Genomic DNA, 25,866 nt, shown 5'->3' with positions numbered 1-25,866 from the left:
TAACCATGTTTGCATTGCCTCTTGTCTTTCCAGGTGGTCTATCATATCTGGGCCCTCAGACCGGATGGCACGAGTCGTGTGTGTTGATCACTGTGGCATCTGGCTAAGGGGGAACACCCCGGGCTGGCAGGGCAAAAAGTGGCAGATTCAATACCAGTGATGGCAGCCATCTCAAAAATAAACAAATGATAAAACTCAATGTAATTGATACAAAAGTATTCACACCCCCTGAACTTTTCCACATTACTGATGTTACAAACGCAAACATCAGCAAGATTTATTGAATTTTGGTGTGATAGATTTAATCAACTTTTTTACCAGAATTTTGTTTTACAAAAAAAGTGTTGGCAAAAAGAAATTAGGTGTTCATTCGTATTCAGTTCCTTTTACTCTAATAACCCCTCAAGAGGTCACTTAAATGTTTAACTTTGTGCAATTTAGCCTCAATATAAATCTTGCTGTTCTGTGAAGGACTTAGAGGTTTATTAGAGAACATTAATGAACAAACAGGGTTACAAAGACCGAGGTTTAAAGCGGGATAGTTCCTAACCCCACTTTATCCCAAGATTTGAACAACTGACTGATTACTGCTTAATCTATTGCTTGTAAATGGGAAGAGGAAGGCATTGCTGTAAACCTACCAAGGCATAAACATCTGGATAAACTGGTAGACCAGAAAGGAAGATCATTAATCATAGCAGCAGTCAAAAGGCCTGTGGTGAATCTGGAGAAGCTGCAGGGATTCAGGTAGAGGATACAGCCACCATGGTCAGATGAGACAAAAATTACAATTTTGGACCCACATGAAATATGATTTGTGAGGTGGAGAACTAACACTGCACATAATCCAGATTACATTGGTCCAGTAAAACATGGTGATGGATGCCTATTGCTGTGTGCTTTACTTCAGGAGGAACAAGAGAGCTGGTCAGAATTGATGAGGAGATGAATCGAGTAAAACAGAGAATAATCCTCAAAGAAATACAGTGAAAAGGCACAAAACACTTGAGACAAGTACTCAGGTTCACCTTCTGGTAGGATGACCACCTTAAGCTTGAAATCAGAAAAAATCTATAAAACTGTTTAGATCAAAGCATACTCATTTAAAGGCTGGGATTCAAACCCAGGCTCTTCTTGCTGCAAGACAACAGTACTAACGTTTCTCCCAAACTGTTTTCTCTAAACTGTCTTCAAATGTTTTACAAATTAATTGTAATTTTTTTCTATCCATCTTGAGGAATCATACATATTATATTCTAACCTGTCCATTGCTTATGACCTTGTTTTGTGAATGTCATTGTGAACCCTTTGTATGTACTATAAACATTTCCCCCTTTTTGAATATATGCAATAATACTATCTCCAGCCACATGAATACTGGCCCTCCACATTATTGTAATGCTAACCTCCAGACTGCATGCCTGATAGCCAATACTTTATCACCGCTTTGCCTTTTTTTATGGGTCTGGTGTCTCTTTAAAATGATTGCCCCTGTTTTGATCTGATTAATTTTGTGTGAGCACAAACAATTACTTTTAATCTTTATCTGCTCAAGGAATCACCCCTTTTTATGGCCGTCATTTATTACAGGTGGACAGCTACTTGTTTATTAGAATTTCAAGCAGCATATCACCGCTGAGATCTCCCGCGGTCTATATTTACATTTCAACTTCAGCTAAACAGGTATGACAAACACACACAGCAAAAGGGCCCAGCCGTGGCTGCACTTCATTTTCATATTGCCACTTAGCGAGCCAGAAGGAGTGGACTTAATGCAGAAGTTCCTGACACAGAGGCAGAAGGTGTTGAAAAGGAGGGAGAGAAATGGAGAACATAAATGAGAGAGAGAGAGAGAGAAATGGAGGAAAGGAAGTAAGGAGATGGGATAGAGGGAGCAGGATGACGGAGTACACGTTTGAGCTTTCAGGTGAGTGTCCATCATTTGGGTGGGAGTAGAATGGGTTCACGGCCTCTGAAATCCATCCATGGCAAGGGGTCTTCACAGTGAATATAAATATATGTGTGAGCGCCACGGCCAGGGCCACTCCTGACAAGCCAACAGCTGTTAATTATGAATTGGCCTGCAGAGAGGGAGACAGGCTGGTGAATATGCAGAACTGAAGGAGCGTGCAGAGCCCATGCAACACAAGTGTCAGACCCCCACTGCACCTGGAGTGGCAGGGGTCGACCCGGGTGTCAATCACTTGCACCAGCCAAGCAACAGGACGGGGATCGCTTGGAATAGACCCAGAAAAGCCTACTGTTTGACTCACATAATTATTAACTTTGTTTTATCGTGGTAGCTTTGTGTAGCTCATGGCAGTTTTTAAAGTGCAACATCTAAAAGTGAAAATAACCGTAAGGTTTATTTTGTGAAGACAATAACTTTTGGTTGTTGCTTTTCAAAGCAAAACTTTAGAGTCACTGTGACTCTCTAAACTGTAATCACACTTTCTGATCAGAAACACCTCAGATGTCATAAGATGGTCTGAATTTTATTGGTGTTTAAACTGTATATTATGCTTTTGAAAACCGGTAAATTAATTGAACGTTTCAAACTGTGTGTGCGCAATTTGATGATGACTCCTGTCACAGTACATGGTTGGAAAATGCCTGACTTGTTGCTGCAGCAGAGCAATGTTCACATAAACCGCAAAAATGTTTTTGATATTATGAAAAGGTCTGCTTTAATCTTGGAAACTTTATTTTTAGTTTCCAAAAAACTACAAATTTAATGTAAGGCAGATTATAATTGGTTGGAACTGTTAACATCACTTCAAAAATCCAGAGCTATCTCTTGAAGATGTCACTGCTTAGTGGCTTTTCTATTAAACAGACACTTTACTTACCCTGTTTGGTGATTAACATTACAGATAAATCACTCTCAAAATTAAGTTTCCTGAAGAACAACCATGTTCTATTAATTTCTTAATACTTTTCTCATTTTGTTAGTGTATTATGCATAATCCTGATCTTCATTTTTAAGTTATTATTTTGTCTGCTATTTTTAATATCTGACTTCTTATTTATTGTTCTCGCTCAGAAGGTTGTGGGTTCAACTCCAGTGTGAACTGAACCTACAACCATGTGTGTGCCGTTGTGTTGGGAAGTGTGTTTGGATGTATGTGATTATCGTGTAAAGTGTTTTTAGGAGTAACTACGACTATAAACGCAATATGTAATTTATGTCCATAAGTACTAATGTTGAGTTCGTTGATGCTAAATAATAAAATAAACTAATTCAATTCTAAGCTAAAGTACTGATATAACTGCATTAGATGTACAACTCTGTGCTGAATCAGTTTAAGGTGTGACTTGATTTTGGTGTTGGATAAAACAAAACACTGGATAGCAGTCCGCACAAAACTTTAATCCAACTGACAGAAAAATTTCAGTCTTTATGAAAAAGAAACACTCCTGCAAAATACCACAGTAAAAAATTTGCCGATAAAACAGCTGATGCAGATTTATTTAAATGTAAAAAAATGTTCCTTAATTATTAGGGTCAAGAAAAATTAGGTTACATTGGTTTGAAGCCATATGGCCGTGACTATGTAATGTAATTTTATAATCCGGGATGTAGTTGTTTTCTTTTACACAGACATATGTCTGACTTTAGTTATTAAAAATAAATCTTGAAATATAAAGTGATTAGCTCAAAACATTTTAAAGCTAAACAAATCATATGAAAAACAAAATAACAGAAGAAAACAATAATGAAAGAGACAAAGTTCTTTATTTTTTTATCTTTCAAAAACCACATGCCCCACACATCCCCTACATGTACACCCAGCTATTCACATGAGGACCAGGGTTAGCAAGGCCTGTGCCTTTAATGAGAGGAATATCTTCAGGAATTTTAATTAATTTTCCACTCAGAGCAGCTGAATCTGCGTTAATTTCCCCCTCAAGGACTTTTATAAATTTCATCATTAATAAAATCAGACATTCAATTAGTCCCAAAATCCAGATTGCCAACTGTTTCATAACAGTCCTGGTCTGATTTTTCCCTTTTTTATTAGGCTGGGCGAAAGAAAAAAAGTTAAAACTAATTTCATTAATCTAATTGTCATAACTTCGAACCATCTCTTAATTAGTTCAAATTAATATGATTAATCACAATAATGACAAAAACTCATTCAATTACAGGTTTTCAATGGCAAGTGGATGTGTTGGAGGTGATAGGGGCATAAAGGATGAGGGCGGGAGGCTGAGCTGGCTCCATAAGACGGGATTGGTCATTATTATTCCGATGACTGGCAGGTTATCAATCATGCAACACTTTTAATAAAGGCTGCTGGAACTTCAGTGAAAGGCCTGGCTCAGTTGTCCTCTTTTCTTGTTTTATTTCTTCAAAATCCTTTGGAACTCTCCTCATTCCTCTATGAAATATGGTCCCTCTTTGAATGACTGGAGCTGCACATTTTAATGAAGACGGTGCAGCGCATGAAAACAAAAACCGACTCATCCATATGTAAATAAAACGATGGCAGTGCAAATGCTCATCTCCACTTCCCCCCCATTATTGCAGAAAATTGCATACATTTATGTGCTGGAATGATATCACTTTATTTTCATTGAGTCTGCAGATGAATCTGCACTCTCCGGCGTTCCTTCCTCTGCAGACATATGGGTCTGAGAGATGCCTGCTGCTCGGCTTTCCATCAGGGCCACCGATCTAGCAAAGCAGGGGAGCAGAAGCATGTCACCATTTGTCACATGCCACCGGGGCACAAGCTGAGCAGCAGGTACACCCTCGGGTGTGTTAGGCCAGGAGGGAGCGTTCCAGCTGCCAGTCTAGTGCAGGTTCCCTCTTGTCCCATGCCGTTCCCCTGGGACCAGCCACTCGAATGTCCCAACTCAGTTGTCTGGGAGGATCTGACCTGTGATCCATCCATCTGGAGAGACGGCTGCATTAAAAAAGGGGTGCCTTGCTTTGCTTCCGTCAGACAATCAACCGGCCCATCTGTGGGTGAAACTGTACATGCTCATTCACTGCGCCTGCAGTTTTGTGCAAGGGAATTCTGCTGCCACCTCAGGTAAAGTCAACCAAAGCCTGCTGGAGCATTTAGTAAAGCATAGGATTGATACATATGTCTGTGACAGTGCTTATCACGCAGCTAAAGGGCTTCCATCTTTTGCTTAGTGGTTATATCTCACGCTGCGTTGGATCCATGTCTGATGCATATCTTCAGGACAACGAAGTTGAAAGCCTGCAGGATACCAGATATGGAAAAGTATAAATTATGTATGCCTTTGATGATGCCATGTGAAAGTATTCACACCCCTTGAGCATTTGTCACATTACAAGAACAAATTTGAATTTGTTTTAAAAGGATTTAATGTAATCAAATGTTAATTAGTGCAGGCATGCTCTTTTGCTGGGTGGATGGATGGATTTACATACTTTGACTGGGCCATTCTAACACTTGAATATATATCCCATTGTTAATGTCCAATAACTGGAACTTGAACCTCCATCCCAGTCTCAAGTATTTTGCAACCTTTGTTCTTCCTGTATTTAGCTTCATCAATTTTCCTATTAGCTCAGACCAGTTTCCCTATCTCTAAAAATAAATCGTCCACAAAGCATAATGCTGCCACCACCATGTATGTTTGCAGGGATTGTGTGTTTAGGGGTTATGTGCAGTATTAGTTTTCTGCTACATGTAGCATTCTGAACTTTTGTTTGATCTGTTTTCTGTATTTTCTTTATGATTTGTGGCAAACAACAAACAGGACTCCTGGAGGCTCCTTGTTAACAGTGGTTTTCTTTTTGCCACTCTTGTATGATGACCAGAGTTCTGGAGTGGCTAATAATTAATGATAATGTTAATGTTAATATATTTGAACACTTGTCTATTTGGTGGCTTTTGCAGGCAACTGGTTGGACAAGGGGGTTGAATATAAATGCACACAACAGTGACAAGATTGGATTTGAAAACAACTGTAAAAACCATGAATTTCCTTCTGCACAACTTTGCATTGATGCAACTTACAAATATCCTATAATATGTAGTTTGGGGTTGTAACCTCTGTAATCTCTAAAGGGATATGGATACTTTTGCAGCTTGACTTCCTACACCCTGTAATGTTTCTACAACATAATCAGAATTTGTAGAACCTGGTGATGATTCTACACTCCACAGAGGCAGCAAACACATGAGGAAACACATGGACCTGGTTCCTCTTTTCTCTCCAGGTCCTTTTAGACATACCAGCAGGGGCTGAATCATGCATTTTTCTGCATGAGGAGCGGACCGGAGGACCGGTGCAGACCTGGCCTCTGCTGCCACACTGTCAATCAATAACACCCGGGATCAACTGTTTACACAATACGCATGCAAACACACAACACACAACACACATAGTTTACCTCTATTCTTTCCTAGGGCCTGATGTCATTCTTTTATTCAGACCACCGTACCTTTGTGTTCAGTATTATTGTCATTATGCGTTTTAATCAGAAGAGAGTGGAAGCTGTTGGACAGGGCATCGTACCTCAGTGGTTCAGCCTTCTAGAGACTGGGGGACAAAAAGGGCATTTTTCAAGGTCTCAACCCCCCTACCCTTCGTCCCTTCCACCCTCATGTGCCCAACCATCTCCGAGTCTCCGTCCACCCTTGAGAGGGAAGCGTGAGCCTTCCATGTGCATAAAGTTGAAATAAACTGCAGTCTATATTTTCATTGGGGAAAGTGAACCCAATTTACACACTGCTCCATTGGAGATGAGCACTCTAGCGTACCCTAGCTGGTAATCTTGCCCAGATTCCTCCCTTGTTTCCTGCATTATTGTTGAAATAAATAACCTTTCACTGCAATCAGCGTGGGGATCTTCACTTAAATTATCGCCCCACAGATAGCTCACTCATGATCTGCTTCTATATCCATTAACTATCCAGGAAAGTGATTTATTGGTGAAGGGTAAGAAAAAAAAGGGAGTTGAGGGGGAACGAAAGGAGTTGGTTTTGGTTAGACAATAGTGCCCTCTACTGTTTACAAATGGATAAGGAGGGGAGATGCAGACACTGGCTTTAAAAGTATGTTCTGGTGGGTTTGTGGAAAGGTCTGAAGTTAAAAAAATAGAAAAACAAATTAGGCCTGTTAACTTTCAAATGTGCAAATAATTTAATAAATTACCAATGTCATTGCTCAAACTCCCACAGCTGCCTGTTCATAAAACATTTGAGACCAAAATTCAAAACCCAAAACTTGCATAAACACCATATTTGAGACTTAAGATAATACACAAAAAATAGACAGAAAGGGTGGCAGTTTCATTCCCCCCTTTCTGCAGCAATTCAAACCAGCCCCCCCTTCTCTCCCTTTTCATCCCACCGCCTTCTCTGCAGTCCCTCCTTCCCCACACTCCTGTGATGTGTCGTTACACGCTCGGCTGGCTCCTCTTCCATGACAGACTGTTACTTCCTGGAGCGGAAACGCATTTGATTGTTAACATCTGGGCCATTACAATTGCAAACTAGGGCTCTGTACATCAATCAGGAAGTGATTTCAAAACAAAGAGACCGTCCTCCAATCAATCTATCGAGAAGCGGGGGGCATTACATGCTCCTGTAATCCCGGCTAATTAGCGGGATAATGGGAATGAGATTTATGAATCTGCTGAGAAGAGTGGAGGTGCGGGGAGCACACTCAAATTAGCAGGGATGCACGCCCAGACAGTGCCACAATAAGGAAGAGGTGTAGTTGGTTTTTATCAGCTTCTTGTTACCTGGACACCTTTGACTTGGTGTCGCTGTAGTGTAAAGGCATCCATCTGGTTGTGCTACAGTGCTTGAAAAGTGTTCAACATCCAGAATTCCACAAACACAGGAACGTGCTGACATTTGAGCAGAAATTCCCCAGGAAGTTTCCAAAGACTTCACATTTTTATTGGTGTAACAGCACAATTTCTGAGTGGACTGAGGATAATCTGGATTTTCAAATATAAAACAATTGAAAAGTGTAGCAAACAGCTGTATTCAGTTTCTGAGTCAATATTATCTAGAACCTCCTGTAGTTTTTGGTTTTGTTTTTTGCCTGTATTTAGGTACATCTATCTTCCCATCAGCTCTGACCAGCCTTCTTGTGCTAACATGCTAACAGAATGATACTGCCACCAGCTCATTTCACTGTGGATATGTGTTCAGGGTGTTGCATTATATAATTTTTCATCCAAAGTTAGCGTTTTGCATGATTTCCAGAAAAATCAATTATGGGAATTGTGGCTGTGGACTACATGACTATGACTTTCTTTTAACAACAGCTTTAAATTTTCCACTTTCCTATAAATTCCAGATTTAAGGGGTCCACTAAAAGCAGTTACCCTGCCAACAGATGCCACTGCCAGAACTGTGGATCTCCGCAGCTCCCGTAGAGTTACCATTGGCTTCTTGCATGCTCCTGTGAACAATGCTCTCCTCACCCAGCCAGTCAGTTTAGGTCACATGTGTCAAACTCAAGGCCCCAGGGCTAAATCCGGCCCACCATAGCTTTTTTATGTGGCCTTCTACTCCAGAGTGTCACATAAAAAGAACCTTCAAACAACAGCTTTGCATTTAAATATTATTGTACCAATCAAATAAAAGCAGTTTTGCATCGATGTGAAAAGAGGTTCAATATTATTTCATTTTAAGAAGTACTCATCAAATGCAGAGACAACTGTTTGTTTTCTGACGGGTTTTAACGATGCATTTTATTTCTCATGATACCACCTGCTAATAATCTTAGGGGGTTTGTCAGCTATTGACCAATCAGCAGTCGCAATTTGTCCCGAAGTACACCTCCCTCATCTGGAGGAACTGAACCTCTGTCAACATTGCCAGGGTTGGTCATTATTAATACACTGTGGTCGTAGAGATTTCAATTAAAATGATAGAAAATCATGGTCAATCGTTGCCATTAGGAAACATGTAATTCCGAAAGCCGTTACGAGAGCGTGGAATACAATTTATTGCATTCTCAAAACCCAAACAGAGTCTGGAATAATGCAAGAAATGGTTCAAGACCTGCAACCGATCTCATGTCCAATTGCATGAACCTGTGGTCGATGGCAACAACATTGTCTGCACGAAAGTAACTGGTAGTAAATACACAATTTTTTTGTCATAATGACACTTATTGATAATAAAATCAAAGATCAATAAGGGAAGGTAGTTGTGCTTCATTTTATAGATGTAAATTCCGATGGTAGCTCTATGGCAGCATGAAAACATGTGCTGCACTAATTGTGGTATTTGAATTTAGGCACCTTTTCATGCTACTGTTTATTTGTAATCATTTTCCTGAAGGCAAAATTTCACAAGCTGGTATTTAAGTCGTTACTCACCTGCTTTGAGTCTACCACAGCTTTCACACTAACATCCAATCAGACTTTGTGCATCTCATACTTCCTCTGGCTGAGACAGACTTTCTCCTTTTGATTTCTCTGTTGTTTTCTCCGCAAATAACCTTATAGACCCGATGTAGAACTTGTTGGAGAATTTTCTTGCCAGTCGTCTTTGACTCAGTGTTGGCTGTCATGTTAAAAATGACTCAAAATATGTCTTGGATAGTTCCACTACGTCTGCCATTATAAAATGTGTGTTTGTCAGAGGTTTGTTCTTCATTTCAATTAATTTTCGAATGGGATGAGGAGCCAAATATCTTAGATATCCTTCCACAAGTTGCTATAATATCAACCCATTCTTTCAGACAGAACAAGCTGAGTCAGGTTTGCAGGCAGCCTTTCTCTCACACAACTTTTAGCTCTGCAATAGGGAACTTGAATTTGATGCTTCAAAATTAAAAATATTTAACAATTCAGTTTCTGAAACAGACATTTCTGAGTGTTATTTAATGTACCAGGTCTTCTAACAATAAACATGCTTTTTGAACATCAGTCTGTGGATGAATGGGAGATGCTGCTGCTGCTGTGTGGTACAGGATATGATACTTTATAATCTACATACCCCTGGTGGCAGTCTTGGTGCCACCCCGAAGCCTCTTTCTCCCTGGCGGGCCCCCAGTCCTGACCTTGCCCGCTGGCGGAGGAGGGGGGGCATCTCCCATTAAAACGCCGCTTTGTGATAAGGCCATTTCTTTTCCTTCAGCATCCCTTTAATGTCATCCCTGAAATATGAAGTCATTAAGCGATATTAAAACAGTGCTGACAAACTAATTAACAGAAGACATTATACGGGATGGGCTCGATTAATCCGCTTTAATTGCTCTTTTAAATGGGGGCTCCAATTAAAATTAATAAAGATTTACTGGTGATCACTCCAAACTACACTAAGAAGTGGTTGTCTGAAGGGCACCCTAAAGTCAGTGGCCTCCATTCTCAAGTTACATTCCCTCTTTGCTCTCGGCGCCCTCCCAGTTGCACAAACAGGAGCAAATCTATGAGCAATGAGATTAAAGCAGCATGTCATCCCAGTGCCCCCAGTCCCACAGCTTGCATTGTGCTGGGCTCAGTGGTGTTTGATCCGGCCTTTGTCTTTCTGGGACCCTGATAAGAAGACACCAGCTCATTTCAAATCTATAAATGTGGCACAACACATAATTACTGTAATGACCATGGCTCCTAAATATGTATAATGTGAAGATCTGAACACACAACATCCAATAGTAAAGTTATATACAAATTTACATTTTAAAAATTGGCTGCAGAAAGAATCTAAAACCATACTTGCAAGCTTTAAACTTAAACATGCATGACAATGAAGCTGCATTACAACAAAGATTCACTAGATGATGCTGTTACTCTTCTGTGAATATGTCCAAGCGTTCGCTTCTTGCACCAATGCAAACTATCAACATATTTCATATTGTGAATTTCAAAAAGGTCAAACAAGTAAAAAGAGCATCTGCCCAAACTGTTTTTCTTTTAATTTAGTCCGTTGCCTTTTACTTTTAATTTCATCTTCATTACAAAGGATGCTCTGTTTTATCAGAGAACCTCTAATGCAGAACATAATTTCATATCGTGCTGGAGGCAGTCGAACAACTGAAGGCAACGTTATTTGTTTTCTTTCATTATATCAGAGGTGACCAAGTTCTTGTTCAGAAAATGTCACACAACAAATTAATTCAAGCTAAGCACTTTGGTTCAATCAGAGGCATTTTAATTGGGTTGGAGAATGTAAATCAATTTGCTGAAGAAGACTGATGTAATTGAAAAGAAATGTCTATTAAAAGATTACTGAGGTTTATTTGTCTCCAGTCTTTGTCATCTGCTGGTCCAACCAATGTTTTAATTTCCTTAATGTTATCATTTCTGATGTAATTGGTGCTTGGGTGCCTAACAGCTTTTTTTAAATTAAATGTTTGGGGATAGGTGGTGATGAAACAGTGCACTTTAGCAGAACTACTCCATCCTGTGCATGCGCTAAAGTTTGCTTTATTTTATGTGTAGTCTTTTGGTAGAAATTTCAATTACATCTTTGCAGAGCAGGCCCAAAATTAAACTGGACCCTAACCAGAATTTGATTTAAGAACCCTCTTGCAGATCACACTGGTAGTCACCACAGCATCAGCCACTTCATTTGTTTGCACATTGTGCATTAAGTGTGCCTTGTAAAGATATTGACACTGAACTTTTTCACACTTTATCACCTAACAACCACGAACCACAAAGTGGAAAGAAAATGACGCATGGCTTTCAACGTTTCTTACAAATCAAGGCCTAGAAAGTGACATACTATGCAGAGCAGCTTTTCACTGCAAATACAGCTCTCAGTATTTTTTTCATATGTCCCTACCAGCTTTGAACATTTACAGACTAAAATTCTTGCCAATTCTTCCTTGCAAAAGAGAAGAAGTTCTTTGATTAATCCATTCCAGAACATGAATCTGATTTAATCTAAACCATTTTAATGTATCTCTTTCTTTAGGTTTAGGGTCATTATCCAACTGGAAGCTGAACCTCCTACTCAGCCTCAAATGTTTCATGGCTTCTAACAGGTTCTATACCTGGGATTGTCCTATGTGTCACGCTTCCCATCAGTTCTGACTACCTCTTCTTCGTCCTATCTGTATTATTGTGATTTAAATGTGATGCGCAATGTTAGTTTTCCGAAACCAAAAGCTTGTAAATGAAAGAGAAATTTTAAACTAGAATTCATGTGAGTTTTGTAAGATTGAATGAGCTGTAGTTATCTCCCCCTTCACACCTGCGCCGTGGATCTCTGCAGCTCCTTCAGAGTGCCTCTTGGATGCTTCTCTGATTTATGCTGTCCTACATGCTGCAATATTTGACCATGTCTTGTTAGGGTTGCACGTGATGCTATTTGTTCACTAATGTTCTCTAACAAACCTATTATAGCTTCAGAGAACAGATGGATTTGTATATAGAATAAATAGCACACAGAGATGGACTCTGATTACTAATTAGATGACTTGAATGAAGGTAGGTGCACTTGTACAAACACACTAAGAACTTTCTCTATTTTTACTGGCAAAAAGATCTGAAAACATGTATGAGTTCCCTTGTATGAGTTCACATTTGGGTACTATCTTAAGATGCTCTTTCATCAAAATACATTAAGGTGTATGGAGATATTTTTTAAATAAGAAAATATAAAAACACGCGTGAAAGCATTTGCAAGGTATACAAATATGAAAGCAGAGTTATTTATCTCAGATTGATACAAGTAAGTTTTGTTATCATCTTATTCATTTTGTTGAGCCGTCAATATTGTTGCTCTTGAGACTCTCGCAAATACTATATGTGCTTCAGGTGCAAAAAAGGCTTTTCATGTTGCGCAAGTTACCCTATGTACAAACATATAAAGAAAATTACACTAAATGTTTGTACTTACTTAAGTATTTGGAAGTTTGAGTCTAGAAAAACATATTTTTCATGTAAGAAAATAAAAAAATAAATAAAATCTGTGCTAGGTTGCTGCTTAACTGTGGTGTGGGTTTCAAACAAGCCGGAGCCTGGAAGAAAGAGCCATTGGGGTTCTGGAATTTTGCTTTGGTGGCACAACTGCGATATGAGGTCACCTCGGGCATTAGTCATGAGGAGGGAATGCATTGTGGCTGTTTTTAAGACATGGCGGCCGTCCACATCCGCAGCGGCCGCACAATGAATGCAGGCCTTAGAAAGTTGACTTGAATTGGCTCCGGTGAACAATGTGAACGGCATAGTTCGGGGAATGTTTAACAGCTGGCGGTTGGACGTGGATTAGAGGTACCTTAGGGGAACAGCAGCGGCACTCGTGACGCCTTTTCAGGCAAAAATAAAACCTTTAAATATGTGCTCATCTGAATATTCCTCAAAATGAAACTATAGCATTATTCTTGCTTTATAACTTAGTGCATCTTTAATTTCAGTAAAATCATCCAGTAAAATGCCTGTTTGCGAAATATGATTGTTCTGTACAAGACAAGAGTTTTACCTTCACACATCATTTGCATTTAATCAATAAAACACTAAACAGACGGGCTAATAATGTACAGACAGAACATTAATAAATTATGCAACAGAAAAACAGCACTGCATGTTTCTTTACACAAGATGCAGAGCTTTGGAATAAAATTGAAACCAAACTATTATCCATATTGACTGGTAAAAATCTACATAATGAATGATTACATCTTTGCATTTTGTTTACACAGCTACAAACACACAAACCGTCAAAACAAAAAAGCAAACATTATCTTTTTTAAAATTATTTTCTAATTTTAAGAAAGCAGAGCATAACATTTCACATTAGGGATCCATTTCCTCTGAAATCTCTTTTAAACTATATTTCACCTCACTAAATTACACTACAAGAAATGAACTAACACCGTCAAGTAACAAATCAAAATACATCTGTACAATTTTCCAAAACACAAATCTATAAGTAGGAAGATGTCTTGAACTCCTCTGGGATTTCGCTGTCGAGCTTACAGATCACCTTGTAAATAGCCTTTTTCCACGAGGAGTCTGAATCTTTGGTGGCAGAGATGGCGTTGTAAAACTCATGAAGGGTGATTTCAGCGACCTCCAGGAACCTGTCGGGAACCTAGAATACAAAACCAAAGCAGGTTAAATTATGAGTGGATCTCAGCGTTGAAGAAGCTTTTATGTAAAGCTTTGCTACAAAACTGACTCATATTTGCTTCTCCTAAATATGTGAAATGAGGACCTGTAGAGCATTTCTTCAAACACTCAAGCTGATGAAAGGGAGCTTTTCTCTTTGTTCTCTGAGCAGATACTACAAAAGCAACACAGCAATCATTAACCTTCAATTGTAAGTCTCTTTCATTATAAACTCTTGTTTTCTTGAACCTAAAGTAACTACCATTAAGGTCTAAGAGTTTATGCTTAGCTTAAAGCAACAAAACACAGCAATAAATAACCACTCTGACACGCCTAAATAAAAATCCAGGACAATATACTGCCTCCAGGGTTTATTTAATTGATAGTCTCTGTGTATGTAACACAGCAGACCAAATGGCTGTTGAGACTCTGGAGGAGCTGCAGAGATTCACAGCGAAGGTCGATTAACATGTTGGCAGGATATATGCAAAAGAAAAAAAAAAGAGAAAAGTCAAATGACGTCTTGCCTCAAAAAGTCTATCAGACACAGCACACACGTGGATGAAACTGCTCTGCTTACAACAAACTAAAGCTGAACTCTTTGGCTGAGATGTAAAGGAAAATGGATGCTGTACATTTCTCTGAAAATACATTTCTCCTGGTTAAACACTGTGGTTGTAGCATCTTGCCATACAGATTCTCCTCTTCTGCAAGGGCAGAGAACCATTTAGGGAGCTACATGCAGGGGGATCCTTGAAGAAAAGCAGTTAAAATGTGAAAAAGGCTTGATAGTAGGGAAGATGTTACCAACAATATAATGGTTTATAATGGAGTATAGTAATAGTGTATACATGTGTTAGAGAGGCCCTATCAAAGTCCATAACAAAATCCAAGTGAGAGCCTGGATCAGCACTTGAAAAATGACATTTACAGTCATGTGATGTACCAAATTACTTTAGAGTCTTGCAGCTATTATGTCATGTAAAGGTACAAAATATTGATTTAGAGGGACTGAATGTATTTGCAAGTCACACTTTTTTTTCAATTCTATTTGTAAAGAATGTTGAAAATGTATAAAGATCTAAGTGTGTGTATCCTGATCAAAGCATGGTTTATGATGAGTGAAACAAATCAAATATTGTGTTTGGTTATCGTTGCGGTAGGACAACAACTACTACAACAGAATCCGTTAAAGTTTAGATGCAAAGGATGATGGGAGAAAACCTCAACTCAGCACTTGTTTCCCGTCCGCTTGTCAGTTCAGACAACACTTGTTTGCATAAGTTATTTTTCTTTCCCCTCATCTCCTGACACAAAAGCATCCCTGGGAAAGGAATGTCTTGGTCCCAAGGTAAAGAAAACGCTCCCATCCCTTTCCCACCACACAGCCTTCTCCCTCGGAATCCACAGCATCTTTCTCAGCATTCCGCATCAGTAGCAATCTCTGCCCCACTCAGGCGTGCGGGCCCTCTAATCCTGAGTTGTTTTAGCAGGATTTTGTGGCTTCCTCTTCCCACAGTTTGATAAAGCGTCACTCTGGAGTTTAGATAATGCCAATAAAGGCTGGCCAGCCACAGGTGCAGTGTGACACAAATAGGTCAGGAACACAGTCAAACATGTGCACAGACATGCGACCAATGCAGTAAAGACTGATTTATGTTTATATTCCTTGAACCTTTTCACATGAACAAGCTAGAATTTATTAGTGAAATTTTAAGTTATAGACCAACATAAAGTTGGTCGGATTTGCTTCAGTCAACAGTAACCAGTTGAAGTGGGAGGAATGTGATAAATATGTTCAAACATTTTTTTTTTTTTTTTGCTAATAAAACTCTGAAAAGTGTGGTATGCCTTTGTATTCAGCTTTCTTTAATATAATACTCCTTAAAATCTATTGCAACTAACTGCCTTCACGGATACCTGCAGGGATCTACAGCAAAAACAGGACAGCTATTAGTGATGTAATCTACAATCTGGCCTTAATGGAAGAGAAGAAGAAAGTTATTCTTGAAAGAACAAAAAGCTTTCAGAAGCTGGAAACTAAATATGCAGCCAGAGTTATGGAGTGGATAGATCAATGCATGTTCATGAAGTAGAATCCAAGTTTGTTTTGAAATTTCAGTTCTTTTATGTGTAAAGATGGTAAAAATATGCCCCAGAGGACTTTCAGCTGTCTTGCAGTAAAAAGTGGATATACATAAAATATTCATTGGGAAATGTAGATCCTTGCCACACACTTCTAAATTTATTTGTGTATTTCTCCTTCCACTTGGTAATCATGCACTACATTGTGTTGCTATTTGATGCATATGTACATGTTTGGTCACATGTACTTCTTCAAATGTTGCTTCATCTAACCATTTTCTGTGCTTTAAGGTCACACAGGGGGTGGGGTTGCAGAGATCCAGGGAAGTCCCTCTCAGAGACAACACAGGGACAAATAAGACAAATAACCATGCTGACATAATCACACATATGTTCAGTGTAGAATCTTCAGTTAACCTAATTTTCATGTTTCAGGACTGTGAAAAGGACTTAAAAGTACCAGAGAAATCAAGCATTCAAATGCAAAAGCCTCAAGATTTAACCTTAAAGCTTCATTCTATAGGTGCTAACCACTATTTAATATTTTGAAGAAAAACAACAATTGGACAACAAACAGTCATACACGAGAAACCACAACATAACTGTGTGATGGCGGGTGAGTGGCACCTACGTGAAAATCGTTGGCTTTGTTGTAGTGCATGTTCAGTGCCCGGAAGAGCTCAGAGTCCCTGCTGACCGTAATATCTTTGACGTCGCAGACGCCTTCAGCGATGGCCTGGCGTGCAAACTTCTCCATCTGGATGTAGTAGAACTCCCTGAAGTTACTGAACCATTTGATCAGCTGAGAGGTGATGCAGCGATTGAACTGGGAAATTAACAAAAAATAAATAAAAAATTGGGCGGGGGGGTGAAGTAACAAATTAATTTGCCTGCGCTGCAACAGAAAGTCTCGCACTAACAAGTCTTTTAAGTTGGAGTGTGGCACTCTGAAATTTAAAGCTGCAAAATAAATTGAAAATGTAGCTTATTTGTTCAGATTAAATGTGTAAAACATTTTTCAAATTGTACACGAAAGTCTTCAGCATAGGTTTGCACAATTATTAGATTCACCGTAGTTGGAGGACAACATGCCACCAAACGGTCAGTCAGAGTGTAATATTAATTGCTCAGATCTTTTCCCACCAATGAATGAAACAACATCTGTCAGGGTTGTGTTTTTAAACTCAATCTTGACATTAGTCTTGTTATTCTATCTCATCATCCAGAAAGACAAGAAAAAAAAAACGCCTAAGGGCTGGGCAGGCATCAAAGACGCGTCTTCTGTCTGCTGTGGCGGATGAGAAAGCAGCAGCACATAAGGATAGAAGGAAGCTTCCCTCTCATTGACTCGGCTGATAGGATGGAATCAGACACTGGGATTATGTGCCCTTTTGTCCGGTGCCACTTCCCACCACTGGATTGCAAGCAAGGAGGAGACGTTCGCAGGGCTGCAGTACCAGCAGCACCAGCAGCATCCCCCCCTTCTGACCCGAGGGTCAGCGCAGACTGAGGGGCCGGGGCCCGCGTCGGCTCAGAGATCCCAGAGATGAGATAGAATAGGTAATGGGAGAGATGGCTGGAAGATGTTTTTGAGGAGATTTGAAGGAGATGGTCCAGGTAAAATGGAGGAAGACAAAAAAAACTCACTGAAGATGACAGAAAACTGAAAGAAAATATCAAAAAGGCCTAAAAAAAAAACACAGGATGTTGTGTTTAGTACCAGATTGCCGCCTCGTCGCATCTGCAAAGGTCTCTAATACCAACTCTGTGTTGACACTCAATAGCAATGCCTTGCCTAGAGAGTCCTTTGTCACTCCATTTGCTGACTGGAGAGGCTTTTTTTCCAAGAGAGAATGCCCCTGTATCTCCCTCTGCCCCCAGGACAAACTAGCAGATCAGCGGCTTTGTTATTTAAACCCTCTGCGCTTTTTGTCTCTCTCCTCCGACACACTGCTGATTATTTCTATCACAAACACACGCTGACAGGTAGACACTGGAGGTTAAATAGCAGGACAACAATTCTGTACATCTACCTTTTTTTTCTACTTGTAAGCATTTTACCTTGACGTCAGGGAAGAAGGTTTTCAGCACATTGGAGCTCGGGTAGCGGGTGTAGAAGAACATGAGCTTCGCCTTCTTCAGATGACTCGGAGTGAGGCCCTCCTGGATGTTCAAGTTGGTGTTAAGGAAAACCCACAATTAAAATCAACGACAGGACCCAGCGCAAAGTGATAGTGGACCGGAGGATCGTGTTGCCTCCATCTTGGGTCAAATTGGATTTCGCTAAAGAACAGCTCGGCATTAACTTGGAAGTCAATAATGACCCTAACTTGAGCTTATTGGCAAAACAGAATTACAAATTAGATTAGGGATTTTTAATTAGAGAGCCAAGCACTTCATGCCTAGGAGTTAAGACAGCTTGTGTTGAAATGTTTTGAAAGGAGATACTGATTGTTAGATTCAAGCGGGGAGGGGGATTTTAAGACAGCATATGTTGCTGGGGTTTTTTTTATTAAATAAAGTGGCCAAAATGTCAGCATGCAGACCATACAGTGCCTCGCAAAAAAGTATTTCTGTCGCTATGTTTTATTTTAACAAGATACAAAAATCAAGCTTCTGTCTTTTACAGTTTTTTTAATGATTGACCGATACAAAGCAGTGCATAATTTTGACATTTAACATTTGAACAAATAAAGAAACATGAAATTTGTATTGTTCATATGTGCTTATGATAACTAAAAATCTAATTTGATAGTTATCTAAGCAATAAATAAAGCAATTGATATCTAAGTCACCCAATTAGTCCGTTAGTCTAAATTAGTACAATTTAATTTCAACATAAATCCAGATTTTCTTCGAAGGCCTCTGAGGTTTGGTAGACAACATTAGAGAACAAACAGCGTCATGAAGCTCAAGACGGACAGGGATAAAGTTGTGGAGAAATTGAAGCAAGTTTAGGTTATAAAACAATATCTGAAGTCTTCAGTATTTGACAGAGTTCTGTTCAGTACATCAGTCAGAAGTGGAAAGAGTTTGAATGTCCTAGTCAAAGTCGAGACCCAAATTCAAAAGGTTTTCTGAGGCAAGACTTGAAAATTGATGACCTCAGACACTCTCCATTCAATCTGACTGAGCTGGAACTATTTTCTCATATTTACCCCAATAAAACAACTTTGCCTTAAACATGGCACGAGTTCAAGGGATATGAAATCTTTTGCAAGGCACCATATTTGCCAAATCCCGTCTTTCCTTGTGTTATTTATTGAAGGTAGGCATGACACATGAAGACAGACTAAGGATTTAAAAAGTTACTCTTTTAAATTGTGATTTAAAATCTTTTTAAAGAGATGCCAGACTGAGTAACACAAAACAGAGTAAAACAGAACTGTACCTCCGCAATTTCCAGCTGCACACTGCTGGTCAGCTGTCAGTGAAAACGCCATTGTCTGTTTTCTACACTTATAAAAAACTGAAATGTTTAAAATTTTGAATTTTTTGGCCATAAAACACTTTGGTAGTGATGTTGTGGACATTAAATGGAGCCAAACAAAACTCTTCTTGAGGCTACTCTGCTTTAATACTACAGCGTACAAGCTAATCAATCAGATATAACCTGATTAAATAACCAGATAAAAAACAGATTGTTAGACTTGTATTTGTGTTCAATAAAGATCATTATAAAAAATTGAGCTAAATTTAGCATATAGGCAGTTGGAATATTTATTGAGATGGCTGTTTTAAATAAAATTAATTAAATGATATATTTTTTATTTAATCTTAACATTAATTTTGATGTTTATTCTATTATACTGTGATAGTTGTTACTCAAAATTAACATATCATGATTGTCACAGATCTATTAAAGGTGAGTGCCTAATTCAATGTAGTTAATTAAACAATGCAAATAAAACACATGCAATTCTATCAGAAGTTCTTCTCCTGGAGGTGATTCTGACCATTTCCTATGTAGTTCACTGCCTTTAGGTCATAATATCTCTTATCGGGTCACAACACCTCACATTTATAAGGGAACCATGCCTTTGAAATAAGGAAGTATGGATGAAAGATTTATGTGGCATTGTTCAAAGAGGAGCAGAGCTCTTTGCACTGTAAAGATAAAGTGAATCCTAAGAGGCATCACGCAATATACCTCTCTAAATCCTTGGCAATACGACCATAGACCAAACTCATCACCTCTGGGATTATATTGAAGAAAATGTATTTTATTTTTGAGGAGACTTTAAGAAATGTCTTTTCCTGTGATCATGGAGTTCATGTAAATGGTCACACAAGTAACACAGCAAAACAAGCATGTTCTTCTTTTCCACAACACTAACTCTGTTATTTTCTTCTCAATTTCCATCAAATGTATTCAACAACAAATGCTCAAGACAAGAGCTCAAGTGCAACGGTTGGGAAGCACTTGTGGTTTCCACCAGCACTCACATGTGACCTTTTAGATGCACCCCTATCACTCTGATGATGGAGAAATAGATCCTGCACCTTTTCAAGTCTGAGGGAAAAAAAACTGATGCTTCCTGAAACAGAGACCGAAGCTTTCTCTGCCTTTGAAAAATTGGCTTTTGTTCCCGGCAATTCTTATCAAAGCCTTGTATTCCTTTTTATTTGTCTTTCTCTAGACTTAAAGTCATTACTCTGCTCAGATTAAAGAAGATGCTATAATTTTCTGTGGGGTTAGCAAGATCAAAGGGAAAATTCTCCTTGAAGTTTGTTGCTGGAACTGCCCACGTTGAAGTGAACCTCGACCAGCAATTGTTCAAATGGATGCACTAAAAGAATAGAAAGCCTAGTCTAAATAAAGGGAAAATATTGTGCATATGGAATTTTCTAATGTATGTTCTCCTATGTAAACAGGTGGCATCAAGATCTCCAAACGGCAACCATGTAAAACAAAATATGTTGATGGAAAGCCATGCCGTTTGGTGAAATTATTTTTTAAAAAAAGTAGCTTTACAATTGTAACCGCAATAATTCACATAAAAAACCAAAAATATGACTATGTTTGTATTTTTTGCTGAATTTTAAAAAAGTGAAATAAGGTACTATCTGGTGCCTGACAGAAAAATTTCTGCATCCTGAAAATGTTCACATTTCATCACAACACAAGGAAGAAGAGTTAATTATGGGTGAATAACAATTGCAAAAAATTGTTATTCACCCATAACAAATGTAATGTGCATTTATTTTCAAACCCTCTTAATAGCGATTTCCCACAATAAAAGTCAGTAGAACCAATGTTCTATAGAAGCCACCTAATTAATTCATATCCTCCAAATGATTACAATTAAATCTCAGAATACATCCAGCTGTTACGTGATGGTTTCACTGGTTTGTTGTGGAACATTGGTGAACAAACAGCATCACGACAACCAGCAAAAACAGCAGACAGGCCCAGGAGGACGTGGTGGAGAACTGTAAGCAGAGCTGGGTTATTAAAAAAAAATCTGAAGCTTTGAACATCACACAGTGTTCATTTCATTCCATCATCTGAGACTAAAAAGTGTACGACACATCTGCAAAGCATACCAAGACATGGCAGTGCACCAAACTGACAGGTTGAGCAAGAGGAAAAGTGATCAAACAAGCAGCAAAAATTGATCAAAGAAGCAGTAAAGAGGGAACTCTGGATGAGCTGCAGGGATCCACAGCTCAGGTAAGGCAATCTGACAGCTCAACCATTAAATAAACTTATATAGTGCTTTTCCAGTCATTTTGACTACTCAAAGCACATTCACAAACGTTCACGCATTTATAAACCAATATGCAGATTGATAGTCAACTTTCGGCTAAGTGCCTTGCCCACGGGCACATCAAACTTACAACCTTCTGATTACATGACTGTAACCATTGAGTCACAGTCACCCAAATGGGTTGTCTCTAATCCAACTTTATGGCAGAGTATCATTAATAAAACTATTGTTGAAAGCAAACTGTAAGACATCCGGTCCAGTTCTAAATCCAATTAACTTGAATCTGCTGCTAACAGATACTCTAAACTGATTTGACAGAGTTTGAGCTCTAACAAATAAGAAAAAGTGTAAGTCTCACTTTTTCTTCATTCAGAACTCATGTCTCTATGAAACTCAAAGTCATAGAGACAGAAGTTAAAAGAAGGTCCAGCAAGAGAGGTTGTATATGAATCAATACTACAGTTTACAGTTGTCTATTTTTTTCTCATTTAAAATCTATCTTTTACTTTCATTTTAGACACTGATTTTTAAAGTGAATATTACAAAAAGTCCCATTCAATATTTTTAAAAATTGTGGTTATGTGAAGAAATGTAAAAAGGTTCAAGGGGTGTGAATACCTTTGCAAGACACTGTAAATCAAGAAACTTAAAGCTGCTCTAGTTCAACCTTCTGGAAACAAAGGATATATTGAGAGACATGTAGGGGTTTCGTTCAGCCAGGCTCTGCAGTTCACCGCTCTCCATCTTGACATGGGGCAGACAAAGACCATCAACTCCCACCGCTCCCATGGAGGAGGGGCGATGGTGGTGGCCGAAGTGACTGGATGTCACCTTGGATCTCATTGTGACCGCGTCCCAGGACAGGTCCACCGAGTCCGGGGAGGTCCTGTCCATTGAAGGGGGCATGCAGGGGAGAGCGCCAAAGTTGGAGTGGGGCCCGTACTTGAGGAGGTGCTCCAGGATGTGGCTCTCGTGGAGAGGGGGTGTGTAGCTGAACTGGAAAGGTGTTTGATGAACGGGGAACGGCCTTTTCACTGTTGGAGTGACAGAGCTCACTTGGGTCGCTGGGGGCTTGCGGACAACTAGTGAAAGTGCTTCTGTCTGGTCCTGTGAGGTTTGAGCCTCCGAGCTCTCACAGAGCTCTGACGATCTGGATTTTGATATCTCTTCGGCTTGGGAGTGATCAGGGGCCAAGCTCTTCCTGTCTGCACCCAGGCTGATCTGCAGCTCTGGTGTAGAGCACACACGCTGCTGGGGGGATATGTCCATGTCTGTGGAGGAGGACACCTTCTTGAAAACCCTGTCGATGCAATCATTAACAGCTTTGGAGAGCTCCTGCTTCAAGGTTTCCTGAAGGTTCTGACTTTCTCTTTGGTGCATCAGGTAACTATCAGCTTTGATTCTGTCATTACAGTTTGCCATTGCTGTACTGTTGTTTGTCTCCAAATGCTCTTCGGGGCTTATGTAGCATACGTCTGTGCTATTTCCTATGATGTCATGCTCTGAATCAGTTCCTCCGGCTTCTCTCGCAACAAATTCTGGATCTTCTTGGCTGTAGACTTGCAGAAACTTTTCCTGGAGTTGACGCAGAAGCCTTTGCATGCTGTGCAGCTGCTCTTTCAGCTTGTGGCATTCCTCTTCCTTGGTGTTGCAGTTATCATTGCAGCTGCTTCCAGGCTTTCTGTTCATCTGCCATTCCATGGTACTGTGCTCTTGATGCTGAGGCAACCTTTGCTTACGTTTGTTCTCCCTGCACGATTCTCTGGCCTCCCTCATTTCTCGGGCATCTGTGTCGCACCGCTCCCCATCACAGTGCTGCCTGCTGTTGGGAGAGCCAGCCATGACTCTAATAATGTTCTCCACTCTAGCTCTCTTGGCTTGCAGGTGATCGGGCAAAGGGTGATCTCCTTCTGGGCTGACTCCTGTGGAGACATGATCGCTCGGGGAAACAGCCTCGACTGTGCTGTCCTTCGAGGAGACGCTGCTCTCGTCCTCTTGGCCAGAATCAGCAGTAGCCACAGAATTAGAGAGGTAAAAATGGTTGTCATCCATTGCCCTTTTGTTGTGAATCGTCTTCCTGAGGAGCTGAGAGATGATGGATCCGTTTGAGTAGGCGGCCAGCGGATCTTCGTGCATGTTTCTACGGAAGCAGGGCAAAATTACCTCAGGTTTGTCGTCCTCTAGGCAACTTTCACTGGAGCTGTGCATGGTCTGGTCAGGAAGACTGAGGTTCATGTTCGCTGCCGATCGTCACACTGCAAATGTCAAAGAATTTGAATGGACAAGATGAAAATAATTGAAAAATGGGTTGCATTAACAAAAACATTTTTCACATCATATACATACAGTTTCATTGTTCTTCACTCCTTTGTCATTTTTATATTCCCTTACCCCACTTTGTAATTCAAAAACTCTCCACAGCCTTTAAATACAAAATTATCTGCATGCATTGTATTTTTGTACGGCAGGCTCATTCATCTTTGTGCAACATGCAATCTGAAAGAGTGTGTAAAACACTTTAAATTTCTTCAGTTTAGCAAAGAAAAGTAAGAAATTACTAAATACCTTAAATAAAGGAATGTTAGAATTTTTTCATTCTGAGTTTGTTATAGTGGTTTACAGAAAGAAGCAAAGAAGGGCTCTCACGAGAGCCTAAGACCACACATTCAACACAGCAGCAAGAAGTGTCTAAATTATGAGATATAAATGAATTTACTTATTTATTTATTAAAGGGAAATCCAGATTGATTGTTTTTTTTTTCAGAAAGTTGTGATGAAAAGCTCTATGTCCATATAACAAATAAGTATGGAAACTTTTTTAATGGTAATAGGGGAAAAAAATTCTAAATTATTTTGAAACATCAATGTCGGAACTTCTGTATAATAAATTATATTGTATCTTATTTTTAATGGATTCAACTGAAAGATGCAATTTATTTTATTGATTGCCCAAAAAATAGCAATATTGAATTATAAATTAAGATATCTCATTTTATTTAGACTAATGTAAGAAAATCAGCCTGTCTTGCTAACAGCAGTAAACAAAATGTGAGATTTAAAGCAAGCTTTAGTGATAGGTGTTATGTTATTATTCCTATTATTCCTATTAATATTATTATTACTTGTAGGAGCAGAAGCAACAGGTTAATGACTCTAACATAATATAATATTGGAATTAATTCTAATTGAAGATTAGGTGTAGTAAAAGTATTATTTTTTTGTTGACGTATCAGAAGGCTAATAATACTAATATGTATAAAATTTTAAATTGAAGTTCAGCTGCAGAAAATTTGAAACGTTTCAATAGAAAATACGCAAAAAATCTGCCAAGAAAATTCCAATGACTGTTTTAAAAAAAAGTGATTTCAAATGGACAGCAAAACTAAATTCATAAGTTCAAAAAGTAAACACGTCTAGTTTATAGAAATCTTATAAACTAGTGCCAACATTTTCAGTACAAATAACATAGAACAACGATAGTAATAAAAAGCACGGAATTACAAGAAGGAAGCGAAGAGAGTTGCATGCAACCACTTTACCATAGTTATTCGTGTGTACAGCCTAACCGGGGTTGGTTCACAGCGGCGCTGATCGGACCTTACCTGTTGCGCTGGGACTTGCTGCCGAGCTGACGGCCTGCGCAGACTGCGAGTTGGCTGCGGGGAGTGCGGCGGAATCGATGCATCAAAGCCGGGGCGTGGCCATGCAGACACAGGGAGGTGGTCTGAGGGTCGCATCAACCAGAAGATACTCCTGCCCCTGAGATATATGACTGGGGTTGTTTTAGAAATGACGGACTGAGATCTGATGATAAAACTTCAAATAAATGAGTCGATGTGCACAAACTTATTTAATATCCTCCGTTAATATTTATCAAGCTGAAAAGTCATGTGAAAGAGACTCAAATAGAGTCATGTGTGTAAAATATAATATAGGTTACTTTGTATTATTATTTTTTTTAAATATGTAAATAAAGAAAACAATACTTGAAAAATAAATGTAAACAATATTGAAGTTGTGTATTCAATGTTAGACAGGAAAGATGAATTGGAAAAGCAG

The 25,866-nt window shown here is 39.2% G+C and overlaps 1 protein-coding gene across 3 annotated transcripts; it reads right to left on the bottom strand.

Moving 5' to 3' along the window:
- Positions 1-13,290: 13,290 nt before the first annotated feature.
- prox2 (prospero homeobox 2) lies at positions 13,291-25,483 on the bottom strand. Of its 3 annotated transcripts, XM_008400287.2 has the most exons (6): positions 25,410-25,483; positions 23,971-24,062; positions 22,495-23,892; positions 18,158-18,265; positions 16,728-16,922; positions 13,291-13,994 (listed from the first exon to the last, which is right to left on the bottom strand). In XM_008400287.2, exons 2-6 carry the CDS (start codon positions 24,040-24,042, stop codon positions 13,827-13,829), a joined length of 1,941 nt encoding a protein of 646 aa, XP_008398509.1. In that variant the 5' UTR covers positions 24,043-24,062; positions 25,410-25,483; the 3' UTR covers positions 13,291-13,826. The 3 variants fall into 3 exon arrangements, with proteins under 3 accessions (XP_008398509.1, XP_008398507.1, XP_008398508.1); XM_008400285.2 differs by having other exon boundaries at positions 22,495-24,062; XM_008400286.1 differs by having other exon boundaries at positions 22,495-24,062; positions 25,347-25,435.
- Positions 25,484-25,866: the final 383 nt, after the last annotated feature.

Source organism: Poecilia reticulata, linkage group LG22, assembly GCF_000633615.1.
Source record: "Poecilia reticulata strain Guanapo linkage group LG22, Guppy_female_1.0+MT, whole genome shotgun sequence".
NCBI lineage: Eukaryota > Metazoa > Chordata > Actinopteri > Cyprinodontiformes > Poeciliidae > Poecilia > Poecilia reticulata.
Note: the sequence above shows the minus strand (reverse complement) of the source record. Positions and strands in the feature narration are given on the sequence as shown.